We start from the raw sequence: 27,014 nt of genomic DNA, 5'->3' as shown, positions 1-27,014 counted from the left end.
TCGAGTCTGGCAGGTTTCCCGACAACAGCTGTGAGGGAGATCCCCGCCTGAGATCCAGCCCGCTTCCTACCAGGCACCAGGGTGAACAAAAAAGAGAGTACGGCTAAAAGGAAAGCAAAACTGTACACCTGTTATTCAACAGCTCGCGACACCTTCAGCTGCACCGAAAAATGAAAACACAAACTTCAAAAGATTCAATAGCCAGCAAAGAAAACACGCCAAACTCCGTCATCTAGTAACTAAACCGAAACCGATTCCATGAAACCTTTTACCTTATACGACGCATACAAGTTATAATAATGCTAAGTAGGCTACAAAATATCCTACTAATAAATACTAGTTTTGATCTCAACTGCACAGACCTTCAGCAGAGCGTTTTAATCGTTTCTCAAATGGGTGGCCGTGGCTTGCGAACGATTCAGTTATAGCTGAAGGGAAAACCCCCAGTTCACTCACCCACCTACTTCCTAATTTGAGTGAATGAGAGAGGGAGACTCTGTGAATTCAGTTCAGATCATAGAGACAGCGAGCAGCACAGCGCAGAAGTTATCATCATGACTGCAGCGCGTGATCAGTAATAGCCTAATAATAATAATAATAATGCACATGACATATTGTCATTGCCCTAAAATGGCATTATTATAATTGCATGTGAAATTATTTAGGATGTTAATTCTGTTAATTTTTTTTTTTTTAAACTAATCATTTAATAGAAAACTTTGTGCATAAGACTATGAATTTAAGTGCTTCAGTGAGCTGCTAAAATTGAGAAAAGAATATGTAAGTATGTTGTTTAATCTAGGCAGCAAGAGGTGATAGTCATCTTGGGACCAAGACAAGTTAGTCATATTGGCATAATGTTAATAAAAGGATTCGTCTAGGACCTAAATATCGCCTACCTGAGGACAATGACCATGAGCGGCAGTAATCACACTATGCGATCTGTGCCACTGGATCTTACCAACAAAACCAGAGAGCGTGGGAGCAGCGCGCAGACGGGAGACCAAGGTCGCCCCAGACATACTCCAGAAAGACAGGTGAAACCGGAGCACAAGTGCAGCAATGGACACGGAATTCTTCCTTCTGAACCACGGGACAGTTGTGATGGAGCAGAATCGCAGACGACTCAAACGGACGAAGTCAGGGGAAACAGGACGCGTGAGGGTCCCAAACAAACCCGACCTGTAACCCCTAGCGCGAAGTGCATCACTCAGACCGACGCTGCAGGGAAGCCGGCAGATTCTTCAGTTTCCAAGCTTCCGTTAAGGAAACGTCCTTTCCCTCCGGATGTGGATCATGATACCAGTGGTCCAAGAAATATTCCACAGAGCCCGTCTGCAAAATTGCAAATACAAACAGGTGCAGCACGGATATCCAAACCATTTCATGAAAACCAGAGGTTTAATGACTCTCAGTTCGTGCAACAAGTACCATATCGTAAGTTTACAATATGTTTATTTTTATCCATTACTCATTTAATATTTCAAGCGAAAACTTTGCGCAGTTTATAATTGGTGTGTCATTTTGAAAGTAGGCTATGTGTGTCCGTTCTCGTGGAAGTGTGCGTTCGCAATATGATTGCGCCGTCATGGTCAGTCCAGTCAGTGAACCACAGTCAACGCGAAACCATTGAGCTAATCAGCAGGATGTTTGGTTCAGCAGCTTTGGTGTCAGTGGGGATGTAGGTGAAACCGAGGAGTATTATAATACATAGGCTACATTTACATAATATCCACATAGGCATGCATATTACTTAGCAAATTAAACAAGCAATTACAAAGGAACACCGTTTGAAAACAAAGACATTGTAAATTATGTGCGTGAATTTATGTCAATGAAATGACCTGTCCTACACCCTCCCCATGTTATTATTAGTAATGTTATTTCTTTTTTTTTTTCTTTTTTTTTCTTGTGTGTCGTTATATATCTTATGTGTGATGTTATATAGCTAACATAACTTAGCTCAGAAAGCTAGATGGTGGTGGGTGGTGGCCATATGATAACCCCTTTTATAAAAGGTATAGCTCACTCCTTATTTAACTGACAGTGATACATCCTACCATTCCTCAATCTCCTTTATACAGATAATCTAACATACAAATAATAATCTGAAAACATCACACATTGTATGAATACATTCCTGTTACTGGCACTGATTTCTTGGTCTTGATTGTGTGCAGAACAATCTTATTTTGTCTTAAAGGTGCCCTAGAATTAAAAATTGAATTTATCTTGGCATAGTTAAATAACTAGAGTTCAGTACATGGAAATGACATACAGTGAGTCTCAAACACCGTTGTTTCCTCCTTATATAAATCTCATTTGTTTAAAAGACCTCTGAAGAACAGACTGTTACATAACAGTCGGGATCATTAATATGTACGCCCCCAATATTTGCATATGCCAGCCCATGTTCAAGCATTAGACAAGGGCAGGACGTCTGGATCTGTGCACAGCTGAATCATCAGACTAGGTAAGCAAGCAAGGACAACAGCGAAAAATGGCAGATGGAGCGATAATAACTGACATGATCCATGATAACATGATATTTTTAGTTATATTTGCAAATTGACTTTCTAAATGTTTCGTTAGCATGTTGCTAATGTACTGTTAAATGTGGTTAAAGTTACCATCGTTTCTTACTGTATTCACGGAGACAAGACTGTCGTTATTTTCCTTTTTTAAACACTTGCAGTCTGTATAATTCATAAACACAACTTCATTCTTTATAAATCTCTCCAACAGTGTGTAATGTTAGCTTTAGCCACGGAGCACAGCCTCAAACTCATTCAGAATCAAATGTAAACATCCAAATAAATACCATACTTACGCGATTAGACATGCTGCATGATGAACACTTTGTAAAGAACAATTTTGAGGATTATATTAGCTGTGTGAACTTTGTTTATGCTGTTAAAGGCAAGCGCGAGCTCCGTGGGCGGGGGAATGTGAGCAATTAAAGGGGCAGCAGCCTGAATCGGCTCATATTTAATGATGCCCCAAAATAGGCAGTTAAAAAAATTAATTAAAAAAAATCTATGGGGCATTTTGAGCTGAAACTTCACAGACACATTCACGGGACACCTTAGACTTATATTACATCTTTTAAAAAGACGTTCTACGGCACCTTTAAAGATAAACAAAACCAAATGTATCCACACTGCAACTTTCTAAAACTGAGCCAAAGCATATTGGCAACTTTTTAACAAACATATATCTATTTTTACTTCTCCTTAGTTGGTAAGATGTAAGGAAGTAGCAATGAAAGAAAATGCTTTCTATACATGGCAAAGGTCCATTTTTCATTATGGCCATTCACATTTTTGGTCACTCATCAATGAACTCTTTTTCATTAATGTTGGTTTGAGACGCATGGTTTTTTTGTCTAATATTCATATTTCTTCTCCTCTGAAGTTATACAAGGCTATCCATATTTCCCGTGTACTCGGCCTTACACCAGTCATCAGAAATCCAGTCTTTCGCCTTCTTATCCTTTGGAGAGCACAGATCGGATACTGGCAGATATTGCTGCGGCAACTCGTCAGGATGAAGATGGTGACACGTGAGTCTTTCGCCCTTTGCCCTATGTTGTAGTCTAAGAATTGATTAAGCTTATACAACATTCCTCAAAATTGTCAGGGCCATCATGCATTTCAACAGAGGATATTCAATAATTTTCATATTTTATAATATGTACCATATATTTAAATAGTCAGATTCAAACTGCGTATGGGTTTATTATTAGCATCTATAGGTAAATTATGAGTACCATTAGGGTTGACATACTTTCTGTTTGCTATTTGGAAATTCCAGATTATCCTAGATATGTCGGTCTGACTCTTGCTTAGTCATCCAGAACAAAAAGAAATATTCTTAAGTCATAGATCCAGTGTGGTTAAAAATATGTAGACGTGCCTTCTGTTTATGTTGAATCACAAAAGACATCATTTTATTAGGGAGTCATTGTGACCCCTGTTACCCAGTACATTTCATCACCATTGTTACACTTCCTGTTCAACAAGATCATTGAGCCCACCAAAATCATCTTATCTGATGATCAACACCAAAGAAAGAGATTCTCTGTTCTTTTTGAAAGAGAGAGAGAAAAAGGGAGACCGATTCTGGAGGAGGGTATGGCTTGTGGGTATGAGTAAGAGTACTGAGAGAAACTGGTTTTCGCTATTTCACGTGCTGCTGTTTCAGGGCTTGGTTTATGAGTGTGGCTGGTCACGGGGATGCCAGAGATGAACATTCTGGCTCCCTCAGGCTTTGGCATGAACACAAATACATGTACGTGTTACTGTAATATCTGAACCTTCACTCAGTATGAAAATATCATTTCTCATGTGAGTGAAACTTCTCCAAAAATGACACCTGGTGTCACGCAATATTGATATCAATGTTTAGTCAGCAGCAGTTAAAAACATTGCTGTGAGCATCTAATGCTTAGTAAGCAAATTAAGCTGATTCCCGTTTTGAGAAATGTGATGATATATGGAGCACTGCTTATTTTTACTAACACGATATTTATTTGACTCATCCCGCATAGCTTCATAAAACCTATCCAATATAGTCATTTAAAGGGACAGTATACCCCCCCGCCCCCAAAAAACCCTGTTTTTGTCATCATTTACTCACCCTCATGTCGTTCCACACCCATAAAGGTGAATTAGTGAAATTTTATCAAATTTTTTCAAGCAAAAATGTCCACTGTCTATTGTCAATAGTGTATTGATGTATGAAGCACAGTACACACAAAAGTCACTTTAAGCAGCTTTCTGTTGGTCAATACGGTGAATCCCTTGAACCCATTGCAAAATCTGCTTGGGGAAATCTTTCCCCCTCACACTAAATTCCTGATTGCATATATTTCTATTGAAATGACTGGATTTTGCCCAGGAAAATCCACTGAACAAAGTGAAATGTGACGACACCTTTAGACCTTTGTTCATCTTCAGAAGACAAATGAAGATATTTTGACTGAGTAAATTATGATCTTTTCCATGTAGTTACAATTAACAGTTACCTCAAGCTTTAAAGTGGACACTAAAGTATCGTAAAAGTTGTTCATATGATTTATTCTGAAGCCATATTATGAGAAACAGACCAACATTTAATAAACTAAAAGTCCTTATTCACTGATAATCTGCCCTAGCTCCTTGTGGTGTATTAAAGTAATAGTATATGGAGCAAATGTTAACATGATAAGCTGTGTACACGGCTTTTTACAAATGGCGGGTGCTGGTGTTTCGCATTCGTTCGACCAATCGGCATACACTTACGTCACTGGTAGTTCCTTTTGTGCTGGGTTAGGCCTTTTTACACTCCGAAGTAGTCGTGATTCACCTCTCACAACGTAACATGCTCTAAACACACCTCTTAAGCATGCAGAATAATGTAAGTGGATATTTTCTGATGTAATCGCACCTTTGAAAGATTACGAAATCATGGCATCTGTAATCATGATAAGAAATATGATTAATTGTGCAGCCCTAGTCTGAATGATTTATCTGCCATAACAAGTGTTCTCGGAGTGTTTGGCATGGTAATGAGAATGACAATGTTGATATATTTGGTCTTGGTGGAATAGATCTGTTCTGCTGCTGCTGCTGTTGGCAAGTATGTGACTTGCTACCGCCAGTATATACATGACTCGCTGCTGCTGTACAATATAGCGTACAGTAGATGAATTACTCTTAGCAGATTTATACAGGTGGAGCTGGGGAAGGTGGAGGGTTTCTGAAGATGTGCTGCACTGCTAAGGCAAATGCTAACCAAGTATTTGAAGGTTGAGCACACAAGCTCATTGGCTACTGATACAGCAGGAGCCAATCAGCTGTGCCCTATAAAGAATGATGTGATTGCAGGCAGGTTGAGTTAGAAGCTATTAGGACCTATTAGCCTGTGCCATCTAGAGTTTCATGACAGAACTTTGTACAAGTCTCAAATAACACTGTTTCCATTACCCTTCAAATTGCGCAAACTGAAATTGCGAATTGAAAATACATGCAATGGAAACACGTCAATTTTGCAAAAACTCCCATATAGCGCAAAAAAATGCTCTCATGTTGTGGTTTTTCAGGCAATTCGAAAAGGAATATTTTGCAAAACTGCAATGGATTTACAGGTTCTTTATTTAACTCATAAAAGACAAAAGAATTACAGGAATACTAGATTCTAAACAACAAGAAATGTCACAATTTATCAAGAACTTGAAGTAGAAATGAGGGAGAAGCACCCAGAAACACCTCATATGTGGCCGCTCCCAAGTATAAGGGGCTTTCCTTGCCATTAATGCTTGGATAACACGCCTACGTCTCCTTTGATTAAAAATAATAGTTATTGCAGTGGCTGTGATATACTTAAACCTACTAATCATTTTACAATAGTTTATCAACATTTAGAAAATATCACAAAAGTTTTGTGCGAATCTGTAATGTAATGCTACCTGGAAGAAGAATATCAGTAAATAACAACTTAAATTTAAAAGTTTGTTTCTTTCATAAAGAAGATACAGCGTTCTTGTCGTTCAAATGGTACAGCACGGTGCTAGCAACACCAGTGTCATTGGTTTGATTCCCAGGGAATACATGATAATATGTACTGCAGCACACAAGTCATGTTGACCACATTTATGATGCTTTTGCTTGTCATTGTTATTGCATGGAAAAGAACCACCAGTACAATTCTACAGAATTTCTTCTATTATGTTCCACAGAAGAAGAAAAAAAATTCATGTGTAAATTTAAAATAACATGCAAATGATGATGTAACCTGTTAGGGTGAACTGTTACCTGAATAAAATGTTGTTGTTTTTTTGGCTTTCTTATTGGTGAGATTTTTTTGACCACATTTTTACCACATTTCATTCTAAACTGATACGCTGCTTACTTTTTTTTTTTTTTTAGCAAAGTTTTGGTTTCCAGTAGATCCCCATTTCCTGGTTTCTGTGTATTGTTTGCATGTACATCTGTCAATCATGCTATTAAATCAACTGCATTTATACAAACAGAAAAACAACCTTCTCTATGTTAATTTTTCTCACACTGCCCTCCCCCTTGTCTGTACTCTGTTCTGGCTCTTGCGTCAAAGGGCGTCTCGTGCTCTCACCTTGTTTTCTTCTCAGCACTTCACAGACCCTCATTTTCGGGAAAGCCTGATGTGAGTGCGAGTCTGTTGTGTGACTGCGGTTTTTTCAGGTGTCGTTCTCTCTCTCTCTTTCATCTTTTTTCACTGCTTCGTGTGTTTAAAATGAATGGGCTCAAAAACCCAAACATCCGCTCTTCACTTCCTCCTTTACCGCTTTTTCTCTGTTGCTTATCACTCTCTCTCCCCCCTTTCACTCTGTACTGTAAGCTTACATCCCTGTGACATTTCTGCACTTTATACCCACTTTGTCCTCCTTCCTTCTCTTTTGTAGTCTGCACATTTGTATGAAGCACCATAAGGTTGCATGACAGGTAATGCATGCTTTTTAAGGTTAGTTCACCAAAAATGCTATCATCATTTATTCACCCTCATGTAGTTTCAAACCTGTATGACTTTCTTTATTCTGTGGAGCACAAATTAAGATATTTTGAAAAATGTCCATACAATGAAGGTCAGTGGGGTCCAACATATATTTTTTGGACCCCATTGACTTTCATTATATGGAAAAAAAAAAGTTCAAAGTATTTTCTTTTGTGTTTCACAGAAGAAACAAAGTGACATAGACTTGGAATGACACATATTTCTGTTTCTCAAACAGTAGTGTATGGTCTTAGTAACACCATAGTCTTGGATTTGATTCTCAGGGAATGTATTCAATGCAATAAAAGTCACTTTGGATAAGTGTTTACCAGATGTATTCATGTAGATTTTTAGGTTATATGTATTATGAAGGCTGTTTTCAGCTCTCATGGCTATGCAGTGAAACACAGTTGCTTTCACTCACCTTGCTTTTAGGACTTTTATAGTCTATATATACCTGTAAGTGGTTGCATGTGTTTGGCTCAGGTTGTTTATGTCTTGTCTCAGCCTCTGAGTTTGTTTGTTACAGAAGCAGCAACCCTGTGTGCTACAGGGGATGTTAGAGGTTTGTGTTTCTGGGCTGTACAGGATGCCACACATGCGCCACTGCCCCGCCATAAGCCCTTCATCTCCTTCTGATGATGTTCAGGTTCCTACGTCAGTCACAGCCTGGGCCTTATCTGGGGCTGCGGTCTAACTAACTCTCAGTCACTTCCAGGAACCCAGAGAGTTTCATCTGTCGAAAAGAAAGAGAGAGAGAAACTAAATTCTGACCTGCAGTATAAGTGACAACAAAGCCTGTGATCATCATTTTTGTTACAGATATGTAACAAAAATATAAGATAAATAGCCAATTAATTTACACTAGATTGTACATTAAATGACACATTTTCATTTGATGTGTTTATAATGGGTCTGTTTATCCAAAACACAAAGGTTGGCTTTTGTTTGTTTTTTGCTGTATGCACTATCAGTGGTATTCAGACATTTTCCTTCGTTTCAGACGTTTTTGTGCAAGGACATTATTTTTTTCAAATTCGTGTGCCCTCATAATCTTTAATCAAAATCTTGCAGCAACATCTCATCTCTTCTCTTAATGATGTTTCATTAACAAAGTTCGGGAGGAGCATGTTCAAATGATCTATCCAATCAACTCCTCATCAGCAATTATCACATCTAATCCTATCAGCATGATAGAAAGCCTATATATATATATATATATATATATATATATATATATATATATATATATATATGCAGTGCCCTCCACAATTATTGGCACCCTTAGTAATTATGAGCAAAGGTGGATGTGAAAATAAATCTGCATTGTTTATCCTTTTGATCTTTGATTCAAAAAATTCACAAAATCCTAACCGTTCATTGAAGGAAAACAGTTGAAAGTGGGGGGAAACTCACATTATGAAATAAATGTTTTTCTCCAATACATGTTTGCCACAATTATTGGCACCCCTAGAAATTCTTATGAGTAAAATATCTCTGAAGTATATTCCCATTCATATTTACATTTTTTTAGCACACCAGGGTAACTAGGAGCATGAAATTGTCCAGCCATGACTTCCTGTTCCACAGGAATATAAACATGAGGAAACACAAATGCCAAATTCCTGTAATCATTCATCACAATGAGTAAAACCAAAGAATATAGTTCTGATGTGCAGCAAAAGATTGTTGGGCTTCACAAAATAGAAAGTGGCTGTAAGAAAATACCTAAAACATTGAAAATCCCCATTTCCACTATCAGGGCAATAATTAAGACGTTCCAATCAACTAAAGATGTTACAAATCTGCCTGGAAGAGGATGTGTGTCTAAATCGTCCTAATGTGAAGTGAGGAGGAAAGTTTGAGTGGACAAAGACTCTCCAAGGATCACAGCTGGAGAATTGCAGAGATTAGTTGAGTCTTGAGTCTCAGAAAGCCTAAAAAGAATGATCAGACAACACCTACATCCCCACAATATGTTCGGGAGGGTTTCAAGAAAAATCCTCTGCTCTCATCCAGAAACAATCTCCAGTATATTCAGTTGTCAGTCAAGACTGGAACTTCAAACGGGACCGGCTTCTATGGTCAGATGAAACTAAAAAAAGAGCTTTTTGGCAGCAAACCCACCAGATGGGTTTGGTGCACACATGGATAAAAAGTACCCCATGCCCACGGTTAAATATGCTGCTGGATCTTTAATGTTGTGGGCCTATTTTTCTGCTCGAGGTCCTGGACATCTTGTTCAGATACATAGCATGATGGATTCTATAAAATACCAACAGATAAATCAAAACCTGACCGATTCTGCTAGAAATCCAATAATGGGCTGTGGTTGGATCTTCCATCAGGACAATGATCCAAAACAAACATCAAATCCAACACAAAAATGGGTCACTGAGCACAAAATGAAGCTTCTGCCATGGCCATCTCAGTCCTCTGACCTGAACCCTAAAGAAAATGAGTGAAGTGAACTGAAGAGAAGAAGCACCAACATGGAGCTGGGAATCTGAAGGATCTGTAGAGATTCTGTATGGAGGAATTGTCTCTGATCTCTTGTCAGGTGTTCTCCAAACTCATCAGGCATTATAGGTGAAGACTCAGAGCTGTTATCTTGGCAAAAGGAGGTTGCAAAAAGTTTTGAATAAAAGGGTGCCAATAATTGTGTCCAACGTGTTTTGGAGAAAAAACATTTATTTCATAATGTAAGTTTCCCCCCACTTTCAATTATTTTCCTTAAATGAAAGGTTAAAATTTATAATTTATATATATACACTATATTGCCGAAAGTATTGGGACACCCCTCCAAATCATTGAATTCAGGTGTCCGTGATAGGTTGCCACCTGTGCAATTCGTGAAATTTCCTCAATACTAAATATTCCACGTTCAACTGTTAGTGGTATCATAACAAAGTTGAAGTAATTGGGAACAAAAGCAACTCAGCCATGAAGTGGTAGGCCACGTAAAATCACAGAGCGGGGTCAGCGCATGCTGAGGCGCACAGTGCACAGAAGTCACCAACTTTCTGCAGAGTCAATAGCTACAGACCTCCAAACTTCGTGTGGCCTTCAGATTAGCTCAAGAACAGTGCGTAGAGAGCTTCATGAAATGGGTTTCCATGGCCGAGCAGCTGCATACAAGCCTTACTTCACCAAGTGCAATGCAAAGGGTTAGATGCAGTGGTGTAAAGCACGCCGCCACTGGACTCTAGAGCAGTTGAGACGTGTTCTCTGGAGTGACGAATCATGCTTCTGTCTGGCAATCCGATGGACAAGTCTGGGTTTGGCAGTTGCCAGGAGAAGGGTACTTGCCTGACTGCATTGTGCCAAGTGTAAAGTTTGGTGGAGGGGGGATTATGGTGTGGGGTTGTTTTTCAGGGGTTGGGCTTGGCCTCTTAGTTCCAGTGAAAGGAACTCTTAATGCTTCAGCATACCAAGACATTTTGGACAATTTCATGCTCCCAACTTTGTGGGAACAGTTTGGGGATGGCCCCTTCCTGTTCCAACATGACTGCGCACCAGTGCACAAAGCAAGGTCCATGAAGACATGGATGAGCGAGTTTGGTGTGGACGAACTTGACTGGCCTGCACAGAGTCCTGACCTCAAACCTATAGAAAACCTTTGGGATGAATTAGAGCAGAGACTGTGAGCCAGGCCTTCTAGCCAACATCACTGCCTGACCTCACAAATGTGCTTCTATAAGAATGGTCAAAAATTCCCATAAACACACTCCTAAACCTTGTGGAAAGCCTTCCCAGAAAATTCGAAGCTGTTATAGCTGCAAAGGGTGGGCCAACTCCATATTAAACCCTACGGATTATGAATGGAGTGTCATTGAAGTTCATGTGCACGTAAAGGCAGGCGTCCCAAAACTTTTAACAATATAGTTTATATACACAGTCGACTCACCTACAGTTTTCCTCGACAGTTTTCAGCATCCCTCCACCACCCTGACTCCTCACTCTTGGTTTGTTCCTACCACAGCCAGGAAAACTGGGGGAGTACTCTGGGTTCGGGCCAAGCTCGGAGACCTCCCCTCAGACAGCACGCCAAATACGCATACCATTTATTCTATCTGACTTATTTGTAAGTGTGAACTCGTGAATGATGTGTTTACTATTACGAGGGTGGGACAGCCTGTCACCTACATGAGATCAAAACAATAGTAAACAACAACCATCCAACAATCCAATCAATTCCCAATGGAATCAAGTCCTGTCCAACATTTTTTCTTGTTCAGGAAGCCGTTTCACTCTGATATACGTCACTATAGGGAAGAAAAGACCATTTCATGCTAACTTTAATCTCTTCTCTGATGATATGTGCAGTTCCACTCCAGTAACCAGTCACTTAAATGAGATCACAGCAATTAGCAAACGACAATGACTCAATCAATTTCTGATAGACAAAATCAAGTCTTTCCCTACAGTACAGTTTGTTTTACTCAAATATAAGCCCCAATAGAGAAAGCAGTTGCAATTTCCGTTCCATGATGACTTTAAAGACCCTTGCATTATTTTACTATTACAGCGCTTACTGCAAATGCAATAGGCAGAGATTTGTTCATTTTGTGCAGCTCTACTTGCAGTTTTGGTTTTGGTGAAACGAGAGAAAATACTTCTGCCCGTATGCCTTTTATGTGGCCTTTGCACCATGAGACAGTCCAGTCTTACTTGTTCTATGTAAACACACAATTCTCAAACCTGATAAAGACTCCTTGATCAACAAAACAGGGTCTTGTCAGAAGGGCTGAACACATGGCCCTGATGGCAGAACTGAAAAAGCATGAGATTTCCTGAAGTACGCTGACAGTGAGCTCACTTACAGGAATGGAGGCAAATAAAGACAGAATTAAGCTACTAATATAATCTCTTCTGCTTTCTTATCAAAACCAAGGAACAGGCAGTTCACTGACGCGGGTCATAGCCTGCTTGTATTCATTTTGACTAAATCACTCTTCTCTTCCTCTTTTGGTTTGATGCTTCATAAAGGACTTTGATTTTATGGTGACTGTTGATCCAAACAGAAAGCCACACTTCAGGATGTTAGGTGGCATGGTGTCTTATACACTTGTGCTTATATGTGTAGTATTTGATTTCCTTCTCTCTGTTTAATTTCCAAAATCTTGCCACAGTAGAATAACCCACATGAGGCAATCGCAACAGCCCATTATATGACAATATTTACATTTATATCATTAGGAATATGAATCAGCAGCGTAATTCAAATCATTTGCTTTCCCACTGTCTGTTTTCCGGCTTGTTTCATCCCACAATGACTCAATATACGAGTCAAAAGACAATATAAACAATGAGAGCCCCTGTTCTTCTCTGTTCCCTTTTTTCTATCCCTCTCTCATTTTTTCCTGCTGTTGCAGTATGACTTCCCATCAGGGCCTATTAACATTCTTGCCAGTGTTTTAAAATGATATCTTTTATCTTAATGACTTCTGCATGTTTGCAATGCTTCAGATATTTGTTTCATAATATGCAATATTCTGTGGCCATATACTGTATGTTGTTCCATTCTGCACATAGTATTGATTCCACTGTTTTAATATCGTTTTGCATTTTATCGTGATCAATTGTTATGCAAATGGAGCATGCTGTACTCTTCAGATAGGTTGTGAATACACTGAGCTTGTGTTTCAAGTCAGTGCAAGGTTTTTCTTTGTAATTTTTTTCAGGGTTTCATGGGAAGTTCTGCTAGAGGAGTCTGAAAAGCACAGAAAGCCCCTAATGCAACAGTAAATATAATGATAATTAGTATTCAAAACAGAAAGAACAGTGCCATTGTCCCTGAGGGCAGGAAGTGACTTCAAACCAAAGTAGCTGTTACTGGAAGCAGATTTAGAAAGAAAAAAAACATCATTTAAAACATTTCATGAAGAGTCCCTCTCTCTTTCGCACACACTGTTTTCTTCCTGTTCCCAAACTTTGACTTCTACACTCTCACCTCAGAGAGGCTTTCTGTGAAACGATAGGGAGATAAGCATTTCCCTGTACTTACCAACATTGGTTGCATTTAAAGCCACTGTGTACAAGATGAGTCATACACATGATTGTTTCACAAACCTTTAGTCCATCAGGTGAAGTGTCATTCAGTCAACCTTTTGAACTTGTTAGCTGACTTGTGCAGGCCATTACAAAAGACAGTTAAGAAATGCATCACTATACATTTTAATGTTACTAGTTTTGTTTGTGTGGTTTAATGTTAATGCATTTACAGGAGTATGCATGCTGCTTTTAGAGTTATTTCTGTGTTTAGGTGAATAATGCGTGTGTGTATTATTTACAGACCTCTTCACATTGCTGTGGTCCAGGAGAACATCCAACTGGTCACTTGGCTTATTGAAATATTTCGACGGGCCCACAAAGACCTGGACATTTTCAATAACCTACGGCAGGTAAGGTGTATACAAACACAGCAAAAAAGGTAGCATTTTACAATAAGGTTTTATTTGTTAACATTAGTTAATACATTAGGCATCATGAACAAACAATGAATTATACTTACAGCATTTATTAAAATAGATCAGTTTCTAAACCAGTGGGCTGGGAGCCAGTAGGGGGCCTCAGCAAACTTGTAAGTGAGCCACAAAATGTCTTAAAGGGTTAGTTCACCCAAAAATGACATTTCTGTCATTAATTACTCACCCTCATGTCGTTCCAAACCCGTAAGACCTTCGTTCATCTTCGGAACACAAATTTCTTATGAAATACTAAAAAAAATAATAATTATCCTTCATTGAAAGCAACGAAATGACCACGTTCAATGTCCAGAAAAGTAGTAAAAACATTGTTAAAATAGCCAACATGACTACAGTGGTTCAACCTTAATGTTATGGAGCGATGAAAATACTTTTTGCATGCAAAAACAAAACAAAAATAACGACTTTATTCAACAAATTCGTCTCTCCTCTGTCATTTTGCTATGCTGTTTTCAATGCAGCATATGCTCAGTATTGGTAGACGCCTGTTCACGTGAGCAGCATGAGGCATGCGTGTAACGCTGATGCAGGAGCCAGCCAATAATGAGCCAGCGTTCTGGCGTAAACACGGAAATGCAGCACTGCGCCAACTGCGTAACAGACTGACATGGAAGAAGAAAAATTGTTGAATAAAATAATAATTTTTTTTGCACAAAAATATTCTCGTCACTTCATAACATTTAGGTTGTAGTCATGTTGAATATTTTAACGATGTTTTTACTACTTTTCTGGACATTGAATGTGGTAATTTCTTTGCTTTCAGTGGAGGATAAAAAAACCTCTTGGATTTCTTAAAAGTGCAATGTGTACATTTTAGGAGGATCTATTGACAGAAATGCAATTTAATATACATAGCTATGTTTTCAGTGGTGTATAAAGACCTTACATAATGAACCGTTATGTTTTTATTACCTTAGAATGAGCCATTTCTATCTACATACACCGCAGGTCCCCATACGTGTTAAGCCGCCATTTTGCGCCGGCATGTTTCTAGAGTAGGCCTAAACAGACAAACTGCTCTACAGAGCGCGTTTGCTTGACTGGCTTCTCTCTGCTGTCTCAGACGACGATATCTTTGTCCTGTGTTGGCCACCGTAGCTTCTCTATATTGCAATTCACAACCTAACCACTAGATGCCACTAAAATTTACACACTGCACCTTTAAATTGTGTTCCGAAGATGAACGAAGGTCTTGCGGGTGTGTAACAACATGAGGGTGAGTAATTAATGAGATAAATTAATTATTCAAATTAATATAATATTATTATTAATACAATTAATATTAATATAATAAAAATAATTGAAATATTTGATATTAAAAACAAGAATTAAAACACTTAATAATACATACAATCAAGAAATCATATAACTTTTATTTTTCTTCTCAATTTCTGTTAATAAAAACCAGCAGCTTTGTCATAATTATAGCAGGAAATATTGTATCTTTTATGAGGGGAATCTAGACTAATGTTAATTTCTACGTAGACTAATAAATGTTTAACATTTCAAGTTTTATAAATTTTATAAATTAAAACAATAAATGAACAATAGTATATAATATATGAACAGTAAAAATTATATAAATAAAATTATTAATAGTTGTATATATTAAAAAAAATATTGAATTGTTAATTCATGCTATTGTTAGTTCATGATACTGCATTAACTAAAGTTAACGAAGCAAAGCTTATTGTAAAGTGTTACAGTAAGAATACCTACATTGGTATTTGCAGCAGTGTGTAGAAGGAAAGAAGTGAATTAATGTTAGCGATTGCTGCATTAGAGGATTTAATACACAAAAAATCACCAGGCTAGTTGAACCTGAATTCTTGTCCCTGTGGGGCATATGTTGGTTAACTGTAAATTCCAAAAATGTGTTCTTAACTGTTACTTGATACCTTTAGCTTTAGAAGAGGAAATTACTCCTAGGGCACTGTTGTTCCCAGGCAGTGCCACAGTACTGTTTGCGGTTATTTGAGCACCTTTAGATGTCACTGGCCTGCCCACTTGTGTGCTCACCACATGGTCACCACAACACACGCAACCTGTGTGCTGCTTCATCTTGTTCCCATGTGTCAGCAGCATTGCGAGCGCACAGACCCGTCAGGCTGTTCCCAGGCTTTCACATCCTGCTCTTCTCCTTTTCTGGTTTATGTTAAACCTTACTTCCACCACTGTCACTCAGCTGCATTATCAATTACCGCCATTGCATGTCTAGCCAGACCTCAAAAATCACCTCAAATTCATTGTTAGGTTTCACTTGACGTACAGACGCACTCTTTCACACACACAAACACGAATGCTTGTACATTCACAGGCAGCCGGCAGTTACCAGAAGCTGTGCGTATGTCTTAGCCACGGGCTGAAACTTGTTTCTGTCAGATTGTTGAGGTTAACTTTTGTGTTATATCCTGTGTTCAATTCTTATTTCCCCAGAAATGTGAACTGCGCATTAGCATGTCTTTGATGCTTAGATGGAGTTTTGAGTAAGTTTTGTTGCAGCGTTTGTTAAAAAAATTCCTGTTTTGGTGTTTCTCAAATCCAAGATTAGGGAGCGAATACGAGTGACATGATATTACAACAGCAGGTAGGCACAAAGCGGACTGGAACGGTACCGAGGAAAGTGTTACTACAGCTATCATTATTACTACTACTAGAAATTGTACATGGTGGAATGACTTGTATCGCCTTGTCTCTGGTTCGCTCCTCGCTATTGTAAATCTTGTCCTCCCACGTCTGTCATGACCAACACTGACACTGACATTTGAAATGCACAAGCAGTGTGTGTGTGCACATGACAAATGTGTTTTGCGTATTATCAGTCAAGCAAGACCGCAGCTGATGAGTTGTTTGCATGGCCTGTCAGTGAATTCAGTTTACTGGAGTATGTATGTTTTTATACTAGTATGAGTGTATGTGCAAACACAGTTAAAGTGGCTGCAGTATGCATCTGAACTTAAGTATCCTCATTCCGAGAAGTCACATGACCCCCCTCACACCCTGGGTTGTTTCTCAACATACCTTGTGTTGAGGTTTTGCAGGGTATTAAAAGGGACTTTCCCTTTCGCTCTCTCTCTCTCTCTCTCTCTCGCTCTCTCTCTCTCTCTTCTGCACTCTTATAACATGCTTATCTTTTTAAACTCAGAATTATAAAACATTCCTGTCTGCTTTTACTGCGACTAAGAGACCCGTAGATTTCTTCACAGAAAAACTGAACCATAAGTTAACTATGCATAGCTTTATTAGCATTCATGTCAAGCATAAAGCATATGATCAATACTGCCATTTTACTTCCTTAATGCATGTTCCTGGTCTTATTGTGAATGCTTAGTTACTCCAAAGAAAAAATACCTTCTATTTATGCTCCTGTCAACTTGCTTATGTCGCTTAATGTGAATGTTAACCAATAGCCAAATAGTTACCTTGCTCAGCTTGGTGACACTGCTCCGTGGACTGTTTTTAGAGGGATTTTGGGCACTTTTCAGATGGTCAGGCTGGGGGACCAGATGGCCAACCAGTCTAAAACCAGTTGAACACAAACTTGGCCAGGCTGGGAGACCAGCTTAAACCAGCTAAAACCAGCAATCTTAGGCTGATTTAAGCTGGATCTTTCAGTTATTTAGCATTATTTTAACAAACTCACATTTTAATGTTAACCAACAGACAAATCAAACTTGCGGAAAAAAGAAACTAAAACTAGCCTAAATTGGTGTGCTGGTCTTAGCTGGTTTCTCAGCCTCATAAGACTGGCACATTAGCCGGTTTCAGAGGGGTTTGGGGCCTGGTCTAGGGGATCAGGCAGCCGATTATCCTAAAACCAGCTGAACACCAGCTTAGCCAGGCTCGGAGACCAGCTTAAACCACATAAGACTGGAAAACCATCTTAGGCTGGTTTAACCTGGGTTTTCAGGTATTTAGCATTTAGATCCAGCTCTATTTTAGCATGCAACCTTTTTTTTTTTTTTTTTTTTTTTTTTTTACAATTCCCCATGGATAATAAAAAAGACATTTTATTTTACCTCAAATATCCTGCTTCACATACGTCACATTATGGAATTACAATGGGTTTAAACATGAATGTATAAAAACAGCATTCATCTTTTTGTTGCATGCATGGAGTGCACTGTTTATTTTTCCAGTCTTTTCTTGTCCGTGTGTTTTTGTTTCAGCCCAGTCATCAATGCTAAATCATGCAGGATTTAGTTTCAGTTCACTAGAATGTGTTTTTGGCTCATGCATGTGTCATGAGTCTTCCCCTCAATCACTTTCCTTATTCATCCAACATTCCCCTTTTTTTTCATTCTTTTTTTCTGTGTTTACACACAGGAATGTTAATCTAAGGACACACTGCAGGGGAGAGGAAAGGGATTTTCCCTCTCTGATCCATCTCTTCCCTTCATCGCTCCCTTTGCTCTATCATTTCCGGCTCCTCCTTTCCCTTTCTCTGTCTTTCTCATCCCTCCTTTTCTCCCCTAATGCTCTTCCAAGCATTTACAGTTTCTCTTTAAACCTTTATTGGTAGTTTATTGGTCAGTTATCGCAAGTTCATTGGAATTGTAAAATAAGAAAGGTACTACTGCAGTAAAATTTCTCTTCTCAATGTATTGTGACGTCCTTTCTTTTACAATTTCCTGTTTCAGGGCTTGCCTAAAGAGGATGTGAGTGTGTTTTATCCATCACTGTTCCTAAGTTAGATTTGCGATTGATCTGAGCACAAAGAAATACCCATCAAATTTTATGTGTGTGGTAACATGTCTTTTAGCACATACACACAGAACTCGAGTGTGTGATGCTTGTTGAGTCAGACAGGATTCAGGGAAATAGAGTTGTTTTTATAGGAAGGGAGGGCCAAAGGCATTGTGACACCAGAGGAATTTCTGTCTTCATTCTCGCTGTACTTTTTTTCTCTACTGTGCCTTACTGGAACATCCTCCCTCCAGTGACAAACCAGGCCCACAACCCCACCCCCCCGTGTGCTAGCCGAGAACCAACTTTACCTGTTAGCAATCCTGAACTGATGCTAATCTTTAGTGGGTATCATTAAAAACTACAAACCTCTCTTTATCTTTCAATCTTCCTCTCTGTCATCAAAACACATACACGATAGATTATTTGACTTACTATGCAGTTTTAGCTTCCTATATTAGCAAAAATGCTAACCTTCAAATATATATGATTTTTTTGTATATCTAAATTTAAGATTGAACATTTACATTTTCAAAAACTGTCAAGTGACTCGTGTAATACTTTTATTTTTGCTTCCTTTGCCTGAGGTAAATACTTACATTGAAGGAACTAGAGCTGTGTGTTGTCATCTTGACTATCAGTTCTTGTCGGAAAGCCTTTGCTTTCAACAATGCTAGTTCTTAAGAATTTACCTCAGGTGAAGGAAACAAAAATAAAGTACTCTGATTGGTTTGACCAAGATTATTTGTAAGAGTTCACTCATGCATAAACACCAAGCAGACACGCAAACTTTGGCTTGTTACAGTTATGTCAGTGAATGTGTAATTTGTATGTGAAATTTAAATATTTATAAGTTTATATTTTTCTATAAACTACTACTACTACTTTAATCAGTTTATAGTACGTAGGGCTGTAACCACCATAGACATTGTAATCACTATTTACATTTACGCTTAGCTTTAATATTCACAGAAGCTAAGCGCAATTTCCAGTTGTTTTGCGATAGAAATGTTAAACAACCGACAGTGATATCCAGTGATGCAAACTACTCAACATTTTTGTCAAATTTCGCTGATTTGAATATAAAATATAGCCAATCATTTACGAGATTCATGCATTCCGTAATTGAATGTGACAAGAAACATTAACAAATTCGCTTTTAGCATACTTGCATATGATAATGAGTGAATATGTGCACATTTTAAAGACTTTTACCATTTTTTTTGTTCTTTTACCGTTTTCTTTCTTTCTTTTTCTTTCTTTTTAAAATCCTTTAAATCCTTTATTTCCACCCCCATCCAAAGTAATGTTTACGCCTTTTAGTAGCAGTTTGTGCATTAGATAAGTCACAGCATAGCTGTTTACAAAGGGGCGTTAGCCCAGTTTTATCTCGTTTTTTTTATCTCATCAGATCTGTGGAACTGACCTTTAACCTGTTAGACAAGTTCCAGGTTAGCAGCTACAGTTACAGGAATCCAAACCAGGATGTGACTCAACCTATTAGCCCATATAAACCTGAACACCTTATCAGACATCAGAGTAATAGATTTTTGTGATACACTGCTTAAATATTGACATGCAACAAGAGTTGTAAGAGATTTTATCATGCGTTCTAAGTATAAATGGTTCTTAAATATACTGTGGATTTGATTAACTGAATCAGTAAACTCTTTTTCTCTCAGACACCATTGCACTTGGCTGTAATCACCAATCAGCCTATTCTGGTGAACGTTTTGCTGGATGCAGGATCTGACCCTGGAGCATTGGACCGTAATGGACAGACAGCGCTGCACTTGTGTTGCGAGCACAAACATGTAGACTGCCTCTCTGTCATCCTCAGACACTACCCCCAAAATCCTTCACCCCACCTGGAGATCAGGAACTATGAGGGTGAGTGCTCGGCCTACATCTAGATGGGTACATTTATTGAAATATATAAATATTTTTTTTTGGTAGCACAATTGATCTCAGGGAAATGTTATTTCATAATTAGGTTAAGCTCCACCCCTTAGATCCACAGAGGTGGAGGTGGACTTGGTCAAGCTCCACCCATTTGGCTATGCAGTGAGCACCACTTGAATGGATGTGCTGACACTAAAGCTCTCTTAACTATATGGGCCTGTTTAGTACAGCAATATGAGCAAATACATAACTGGAAATTAAGATTCTTCCTGTTTGTGTCATAATCCAACACTTTGGAAATTTTTACATGACATCTTCAGAAGGATGAACTTTTTTGCTATGCTGTGTTCCACTGGGGGGCAGTAGACAGAAAAAGAGCTGTTTGTCATTGATTTTCCTGCATTAATGTATGGTTATGTTTTGGAACAAATTTTTGCTTATCAGGAAAGAGAGAAGTATATCACCATCTAGCTTTATTTGTGGATTTTGACGCAATAATTCCCTCTTGTAACAGTACAGTACTCAGATAACCACTTCTGTACTACTGAAGAAAAAGTGTCATATTTAAAGGTGCAATATGTAAGATTTTTGCAGTAAAATATCCAAAAACCACTAGCCCAGTGTTATATATTATGTTCACTTGAATACACATATTCACGGGATTTACAATATCCCAAATGTTTCCAACTATTTGTAAATCGTGAGAAAATTGCAATTATAATCAAGGCTCCGGGACGTGTGAGGAGTCGCCTGTCAATTGCGTCATACCCGCGTTACCCTCGATTTCCAGTTCTATTTTGTTGAAACCATGGAAACATGGAAAGACGCTTTAATATATTACACAAGGGAACAACTGTTTTCATATATTTATAAATAGAAAACTAATTGTTGTTATATAGCTCAACACGTTTAGTCTTATTGATTAAATCTGATTTTCTTGATTTTTTGCGAGTACCATGCTTTACCATGCCTCAGAGAAAAACACTATTTTGTCAAGTAGCTAACATAGCATAATCAGATGCAGCTTTATTTTTAGTAACAATAATACAGAATTTTCTTCATCATACGATACGTTTTAAAATGAATTGCATGCCATTTATCAACACAAGACATCCAGTATTTAATATGATATTCTAAAATCAATCTAGCTTACTTCAGTGTGCAACAGTGTCTCACAGCAGCCGCCGAGCGAATGCACAGAGTAACGTTATAACATTTTCAACACTCTCAAATGTATCTAATATGATAAACAGAGCTGCGTTACGGAAAAGCGGAAGCAAACTTGCCGTCATCAAGCTACGCCTTTGTTTTGAATAGGCCTCTAGCGACCTCTAGCGGACAGGAATCCTACAAACTGCACCTTTAAGTATACCAAAAACTAAACAGTTTTTAGTTTTAGCATTTTATTTTATTTTATTTCAGAGTATTTTCTTTTTCTTTTCAGAGTTTCAGAATATTATCATCTGTCAGAGTAGTCCTAAACAGTCCTTGCCTTTGGTATTGGCTTCATTCATGTGTATGAAATGTAAGATGAGACACTTCCTGTTGCTGTCATGATTCAAAAAGTCCCTAGAAACACAGAGAGGATGTGTTTTAGTGTTTTGCTTGTGTATTTCACCTGTTGAAACAGGCCCAAACTCGCTTCAGTGGGTCATTCAGATTACAGCATGATTTTTTTTTATGTTTAATTTAAGGTCTGACGCCCCTCCACCTGGCTGTGCAGAATGGAAATGAAACATTGACAAGACTCTTATTGGAGAGCGGAGCTGAAATCAATGCTGGGGTAAGTGAATTTGTCATCATTTCCACTACCTTTTATGCTTTCAGGTGTGATAGTATCTGTGCAATTAGTTGTGTATTATGATCTCTATGGTTTACCACACACACTATTTGTTTATTGTGTCTCTTTTCCTCTTTTACCACAGGATAATAAGAGTGGTCGCAGTGCACTGATTCATGCTGTAGAAAACAACTCTAATGACATGGTCATCTTGCTGATCGAGGTGTGTGTGCATATATATTTTGTATATTTTATCATTTTCATCTCTTTTATCTGTTCCTTTCATTTTTTATATTGTACTTCTCTGTTGGTGTGCACAAGAGAAAACATGTAAAACTATGACCCAGCAAGCAATAGCCATCATTTCACCATCTCTGTTAACTATAGACCTAATATAGTCCAGCTACGAGTAACCCACTTCTAGCCAAAATAACCTTGAATTTGGTTACATGTTGTTTTTGCCAAAATAACTTGCGAGATGTATGATAATCCATCATGTAAGCAAAGTCAACAGTGATTACAAGGTTAGACATCTATTAAATTTTCACTCACAGCCCAAATTTTGCCTTTTTTAGCCTAGGCTTCAGGGCTGTGTTTGGACGGCTATTAGACGTCTTTTAAATGTGAAATTGCTTGCTGGGGAGACTGAAACTATTATTCATTATTACTCATTGTTTGTCTGAGAGTGGATGAGAAGCAGTTATTATTATTCACAATGCCTTTTTCTGTGTGCTGTGTCTTTCAGAGTGGGTGTGATGTAAACGCACAGTCATATAGTGGGAACACAGCCTTACACAGCGCCTGCGGCAGAGGTCAGATAGAGATTGTCAGGGTCTTGCTGAAGAATGGAGCTGACAGTAGTCTTAAAAACAACCACAATGACACCGCCATCATGGTAGCAAAAAACAAAAAGGTAAGAACTGAAAGTATGGCAGTAGTGCATTTGAAAACATGTACAGTATATTTATTAGTCTTGCCTAGTTATGTATTTATTTAGAAAATAAAGTGTGTCTTTTTATCAGCATCATATTTTGAAATAAATTAGAGAAAGTCACCAAGTCTTTCATCAAAATAGTTAATAAAGTCAGAAGAATATTATATATAGTATGCCAACACTGCCAACAAGTGGTGATTCACAAAACTTTCATTGCTCAGTTCTATTGCATAGTAAAGTATTAGTTCACTTTTACTCAGTCACAATTTACTTATTTTTTGAGGAAAACTTTCCAGGATTTTTCTCCATATAGTGGACTTCAGTTGGGTTCACCGGGTTGAAGGTCCAAATTGCAGTTTCAATGCAGCTGCAAAGAGCTCTACAATCCCAGCTGAGGAATAAGGGTCTTATCTAGTGAAACGATCAACAGTCATTTTCTAAAAAAAATGTATATACTTTTTAACCACAAATGCACATTTTGCACTAGCTCTTCAATACGCATTACGTAATCACGTTGGAAAGGTCATGCGTAGGCAGAAGTACCATGGTAGGGCGAAAAACTCCATATTATCTTCAAAATCGTTGGACATCTTTGTTTTACCTTTTTTTTTGTAAAGGAAATATTAAGTTTTTGCACATTTGCTTTATAAACACTATAAGTCGGTACTTTGCGTACTTCACGCGTGACCTTTCCAATGTGACTACATAATGCGCATCTCAGAGCTAGTGCGAGACGAGCATTTGTGGTTAAAAAGTATATAATTTTTTATTTTTATTTTTAAATGACCAATTGTTTCACTAGATAAGACCCTTATTCATCGTCTGGGATCACGTAGAGCTCTTTGAAGCTGCATTTAAACTGCAATTTGGAACTTCAGCCCATTGTACCCCACTGAAGTACACTATATGGAGAAAAATCCTGGAATATTTTCCTTAAAAACCTTAGTTTCTTTTCAACTGAAGTAAGAATAACATGAACATCTTGGATGACATGGGGGTGAGTAAATTATTAAATTATTATTAAATTATTATTAAATTATAGTAAATTTTAATTCTGAAGTGAACTAATCGTTTAAACATACACCTTTACCAGTCAGATGTGTCACCAAAGATGAATTATAATTGTACAAAGCCCCATGGAGACCATTTCTTGTAAGAAAAAACAAAACAAAACAATAAACAAAATAACATTTCATATTGCAGTTTAAAATCTCTGAATTTTTTAAATCATAATTACATGAAAATGTGGCTTAAATTGAAGAGCTACAATTTAACTATAATTTCAGTTTATATTATTAAAGAGTACCTGGGATTAATAACATTTATCATATCTTTACTTCACTTTGTCACACATTCAAGCTCTGTTCATCCGTCAATTTCAATGCTACATTAGTAAAGCCTTATTTCCTGTGCCAGTCCACTTCAGGCTTCTCAAAAAAACAACAAAAAAAACATTAGCCCCATAATCCATCCATGTGTGTCACCATAACTTCTGTAACTCATCTAAACAAGTATTTATGTGGTTTTGTCTTAAGGTGTCTGATGTGCTGCGTGGGAGGGGCACTCGCAGCTGCAATGGGAAAATGCTACCTAGCAGTAATGGTAAGAGTCTCTCTGAAATTACAAGCATGAAATTATCTGTAAACACCTCAAGTAGGCCATTTAAAATTTATACTCATTTTTCTCCTGTTTAGGCTCACTGTCCCCTGGCAGCTCCAACCATTCTCCCCGGATGACTCCCACTTTTCAGCGCAGTACGTCACATTCTCCTGTTACTCCAAATTTACCACGAAGTCAGTCAGCGGAGAGCATTTCAGAACGTCAATCACCGATGAACAGCAATGAAAAAACACTTTTGCAAACGTTGCCTCGGACACACCATAATATAGCAATAGACAACGTGGCAAGCTACGGAATGGCTTTCCATCCTTTCCATTATCTGTCACCGTCTGGGTACGACCAAATGAAGCCCACTGTCTCTCACATCCAGAGAAGTACTCTAATCACTAACCCTCTTTACTATCCCCCTGGTATTCAAAGACCTCCATATTACCCAGATGCACACATAATCTTTCTCCCCAGTATCCACGTGCCAATCACACATGGCTCTCCCTCACAGGGTGCCATTAACCAATCACGGCCATCCAGCCGCAGCAGTGACCAATCCGACATGTCTACTGTGAGTGTAAATAGTGAAGAAAGAGGTGTGAGTTGATAGCCGCTAGATATTTAAGCAGCTGGCCATCTTAAAGGGATAGTTAGCCCAAAAATCCTGTTTGAACATATGTAGTAACCAAATGGCTTTGGTGACCATAGACTTCTATTGAAAAAACTGAGACATGGGTTTGGAGTGACATGAGAGTGAGTAAATTATGATTTTTGAGTGATAAGTGGTGTTTGAATATTTTTTGTGGTTGGTAACATACTGACTGATTATAGCATTTATATGTATCAAAGCATTTTTTTTTTTATCTTTTCACATTTTTAATAGTTGATTCTCTCTTGTTATGAAGTGTTCCAAAATCAATAACATGTAAATGTATATTAGTGTTACCAAGTGTTTTGCTGCATAATTGAAATGATTATGGTGATTTTGTCATGCATTTTAAAGAGCTCTGATATTTATACTTCTATAGTAAATCAGCAGAATTATCTTTTATCTTGTTTTCATTTGTGGTTTTCTTTTGTTTAGTCTGAGTTTGTTTATTTATTGACAACATTTTGTTTTTCCCATGTTCAGATTGTCCGGATTTAAGTTACCCAAATTCGTATGACAGAAAATAGCATTCGTATTTACAAAAAAATTGAATTGTCAAAAATTTTATTTCACAGAGTGAGGCCCTCAAAAGGGTGTTATTAGGGTACACACATGACAGCCAATATCAACCAAGTACAATGCCTAGATGCCAGGATAGTTTTATCTACAATAAACGTTGTCAACTATTGTCAAAGAAAACATTTTGAGATTGCATTTATATATATTGTTTATGTGCCTGTTGATAACGCCATGTACACCAAAATTGTGACTCGTGCCACTTTTATTTTAGTGCAAATCTTTGAATGGCAGCTTAAAATCTCTGTCTGATGAAGTTCTGTGACAAATTATGAGTTTTGAATCACTGTCCAGTGGCTTAAAATGGTAATCTTGTAGAAAGCCAGTGTGGAAAAAAGTAACTGTGGTAACTGGAGAATTAAAACCATTCCCAGAATCTTTAGAAACTGTGATTAAATACCAACTTTGGCTTTTATGTTTTGCCATAAAGGTACTTAATTGTGATATCTGACAGTTATGTGAATGTATACATTTTGTTTTTTTATTATGAATGTGTGAATATAAGTGCAGCAATATAAAGAAGCATAGTTTGCTTTGAATAAATAATACATATTTTTATACATATCTGTGCATTTCATGACTAATATTTGTATAATACAGTAGCCTACATGATTATTTCTTCAACATTAAGCACTTTTGGAACAACAACAACAAAAATATTTCAATGCTTTTTTTTTTGTTATATGTAGGTCACATTAAAACTGTCTTTGAAACTTTTCCCATATGCCTTTATAATTTTTACTACTTTTCAAATTCTTTTTATGTATAGATGTATTTATTTATTCACCTTTTGTGACACAGGATTTCAATATTAACATAAAAATGTTCTACTAATGTAGATCATTAGTAGAATGTAGAATGATCTACTAATGTAGATCATTA

The 27,014-nt window shown here is 37.7% G+C and overlaps 1 protein-coding gene across 2 annotated transcripts; it reads left to right on the top strand.

Annotated features, from left to right (window-relative positions):
• Window positions 1-26,694, top strand: bcl3 (BCL3 transcription coactivator). 2 transcript variants are annotated; one of them, XR_007187765.1, is made up of 10 exons: window positions 1-1,437; window positions 3,415-3,562; window positions 13,805-13,913; window positions 20,366-20,573; window positions 22,280-22,368; window positions 22,511-22,588; window positions 23,111-23,278; window positions 24,835-24,901; window positions 24,994-25,596; window positions 25,631-26,694. XR_007187765.1 is itself a non-coding variant. In XM_048211636.1 (9 exons), exons 1-9 carry the CDS (start codon window positions 909-911, stop codon window positions 25,512-25,514), a joined length of 1,917 nt encoding a protein of 638 aa, XP_048067593.1. In that variant the 5' UTR covers window positions 1-908; the 3' UTR covers window positions 25,515-26,694. The 2 variants fall into 2 exon arrangements, 1 of the variants encoding a protein (XP_048067593.1); XM_048211636.1 differs by having other exon boundaries at window positions 24,994-26,694.
• Window positions 26,695-27,014: the final 320 nt, after the last annotated feature.

The sequence above is a fragment of the Megalobrama amblycephala genome, linkage group LG13, assembly GCF_018812025.1.
Source record: "Megalobrama amblycephala isolate DHTTF-2021 linkage group LG13, ASM1881202v1, whole genome shotgun sequence".
In the NCBI taxonomy this organism is placed as follows: Eukaryota; Metazoa; Chordata; class Actinopteri; order Cypriniformes; family Xenocyprididae; genus Megalobrama; species Megalobrama amblycephala.
Note: the sequence above shows the minus strand (reverse complement) of the source record. Positions and strands in the feature narration are given on the sequence as shown.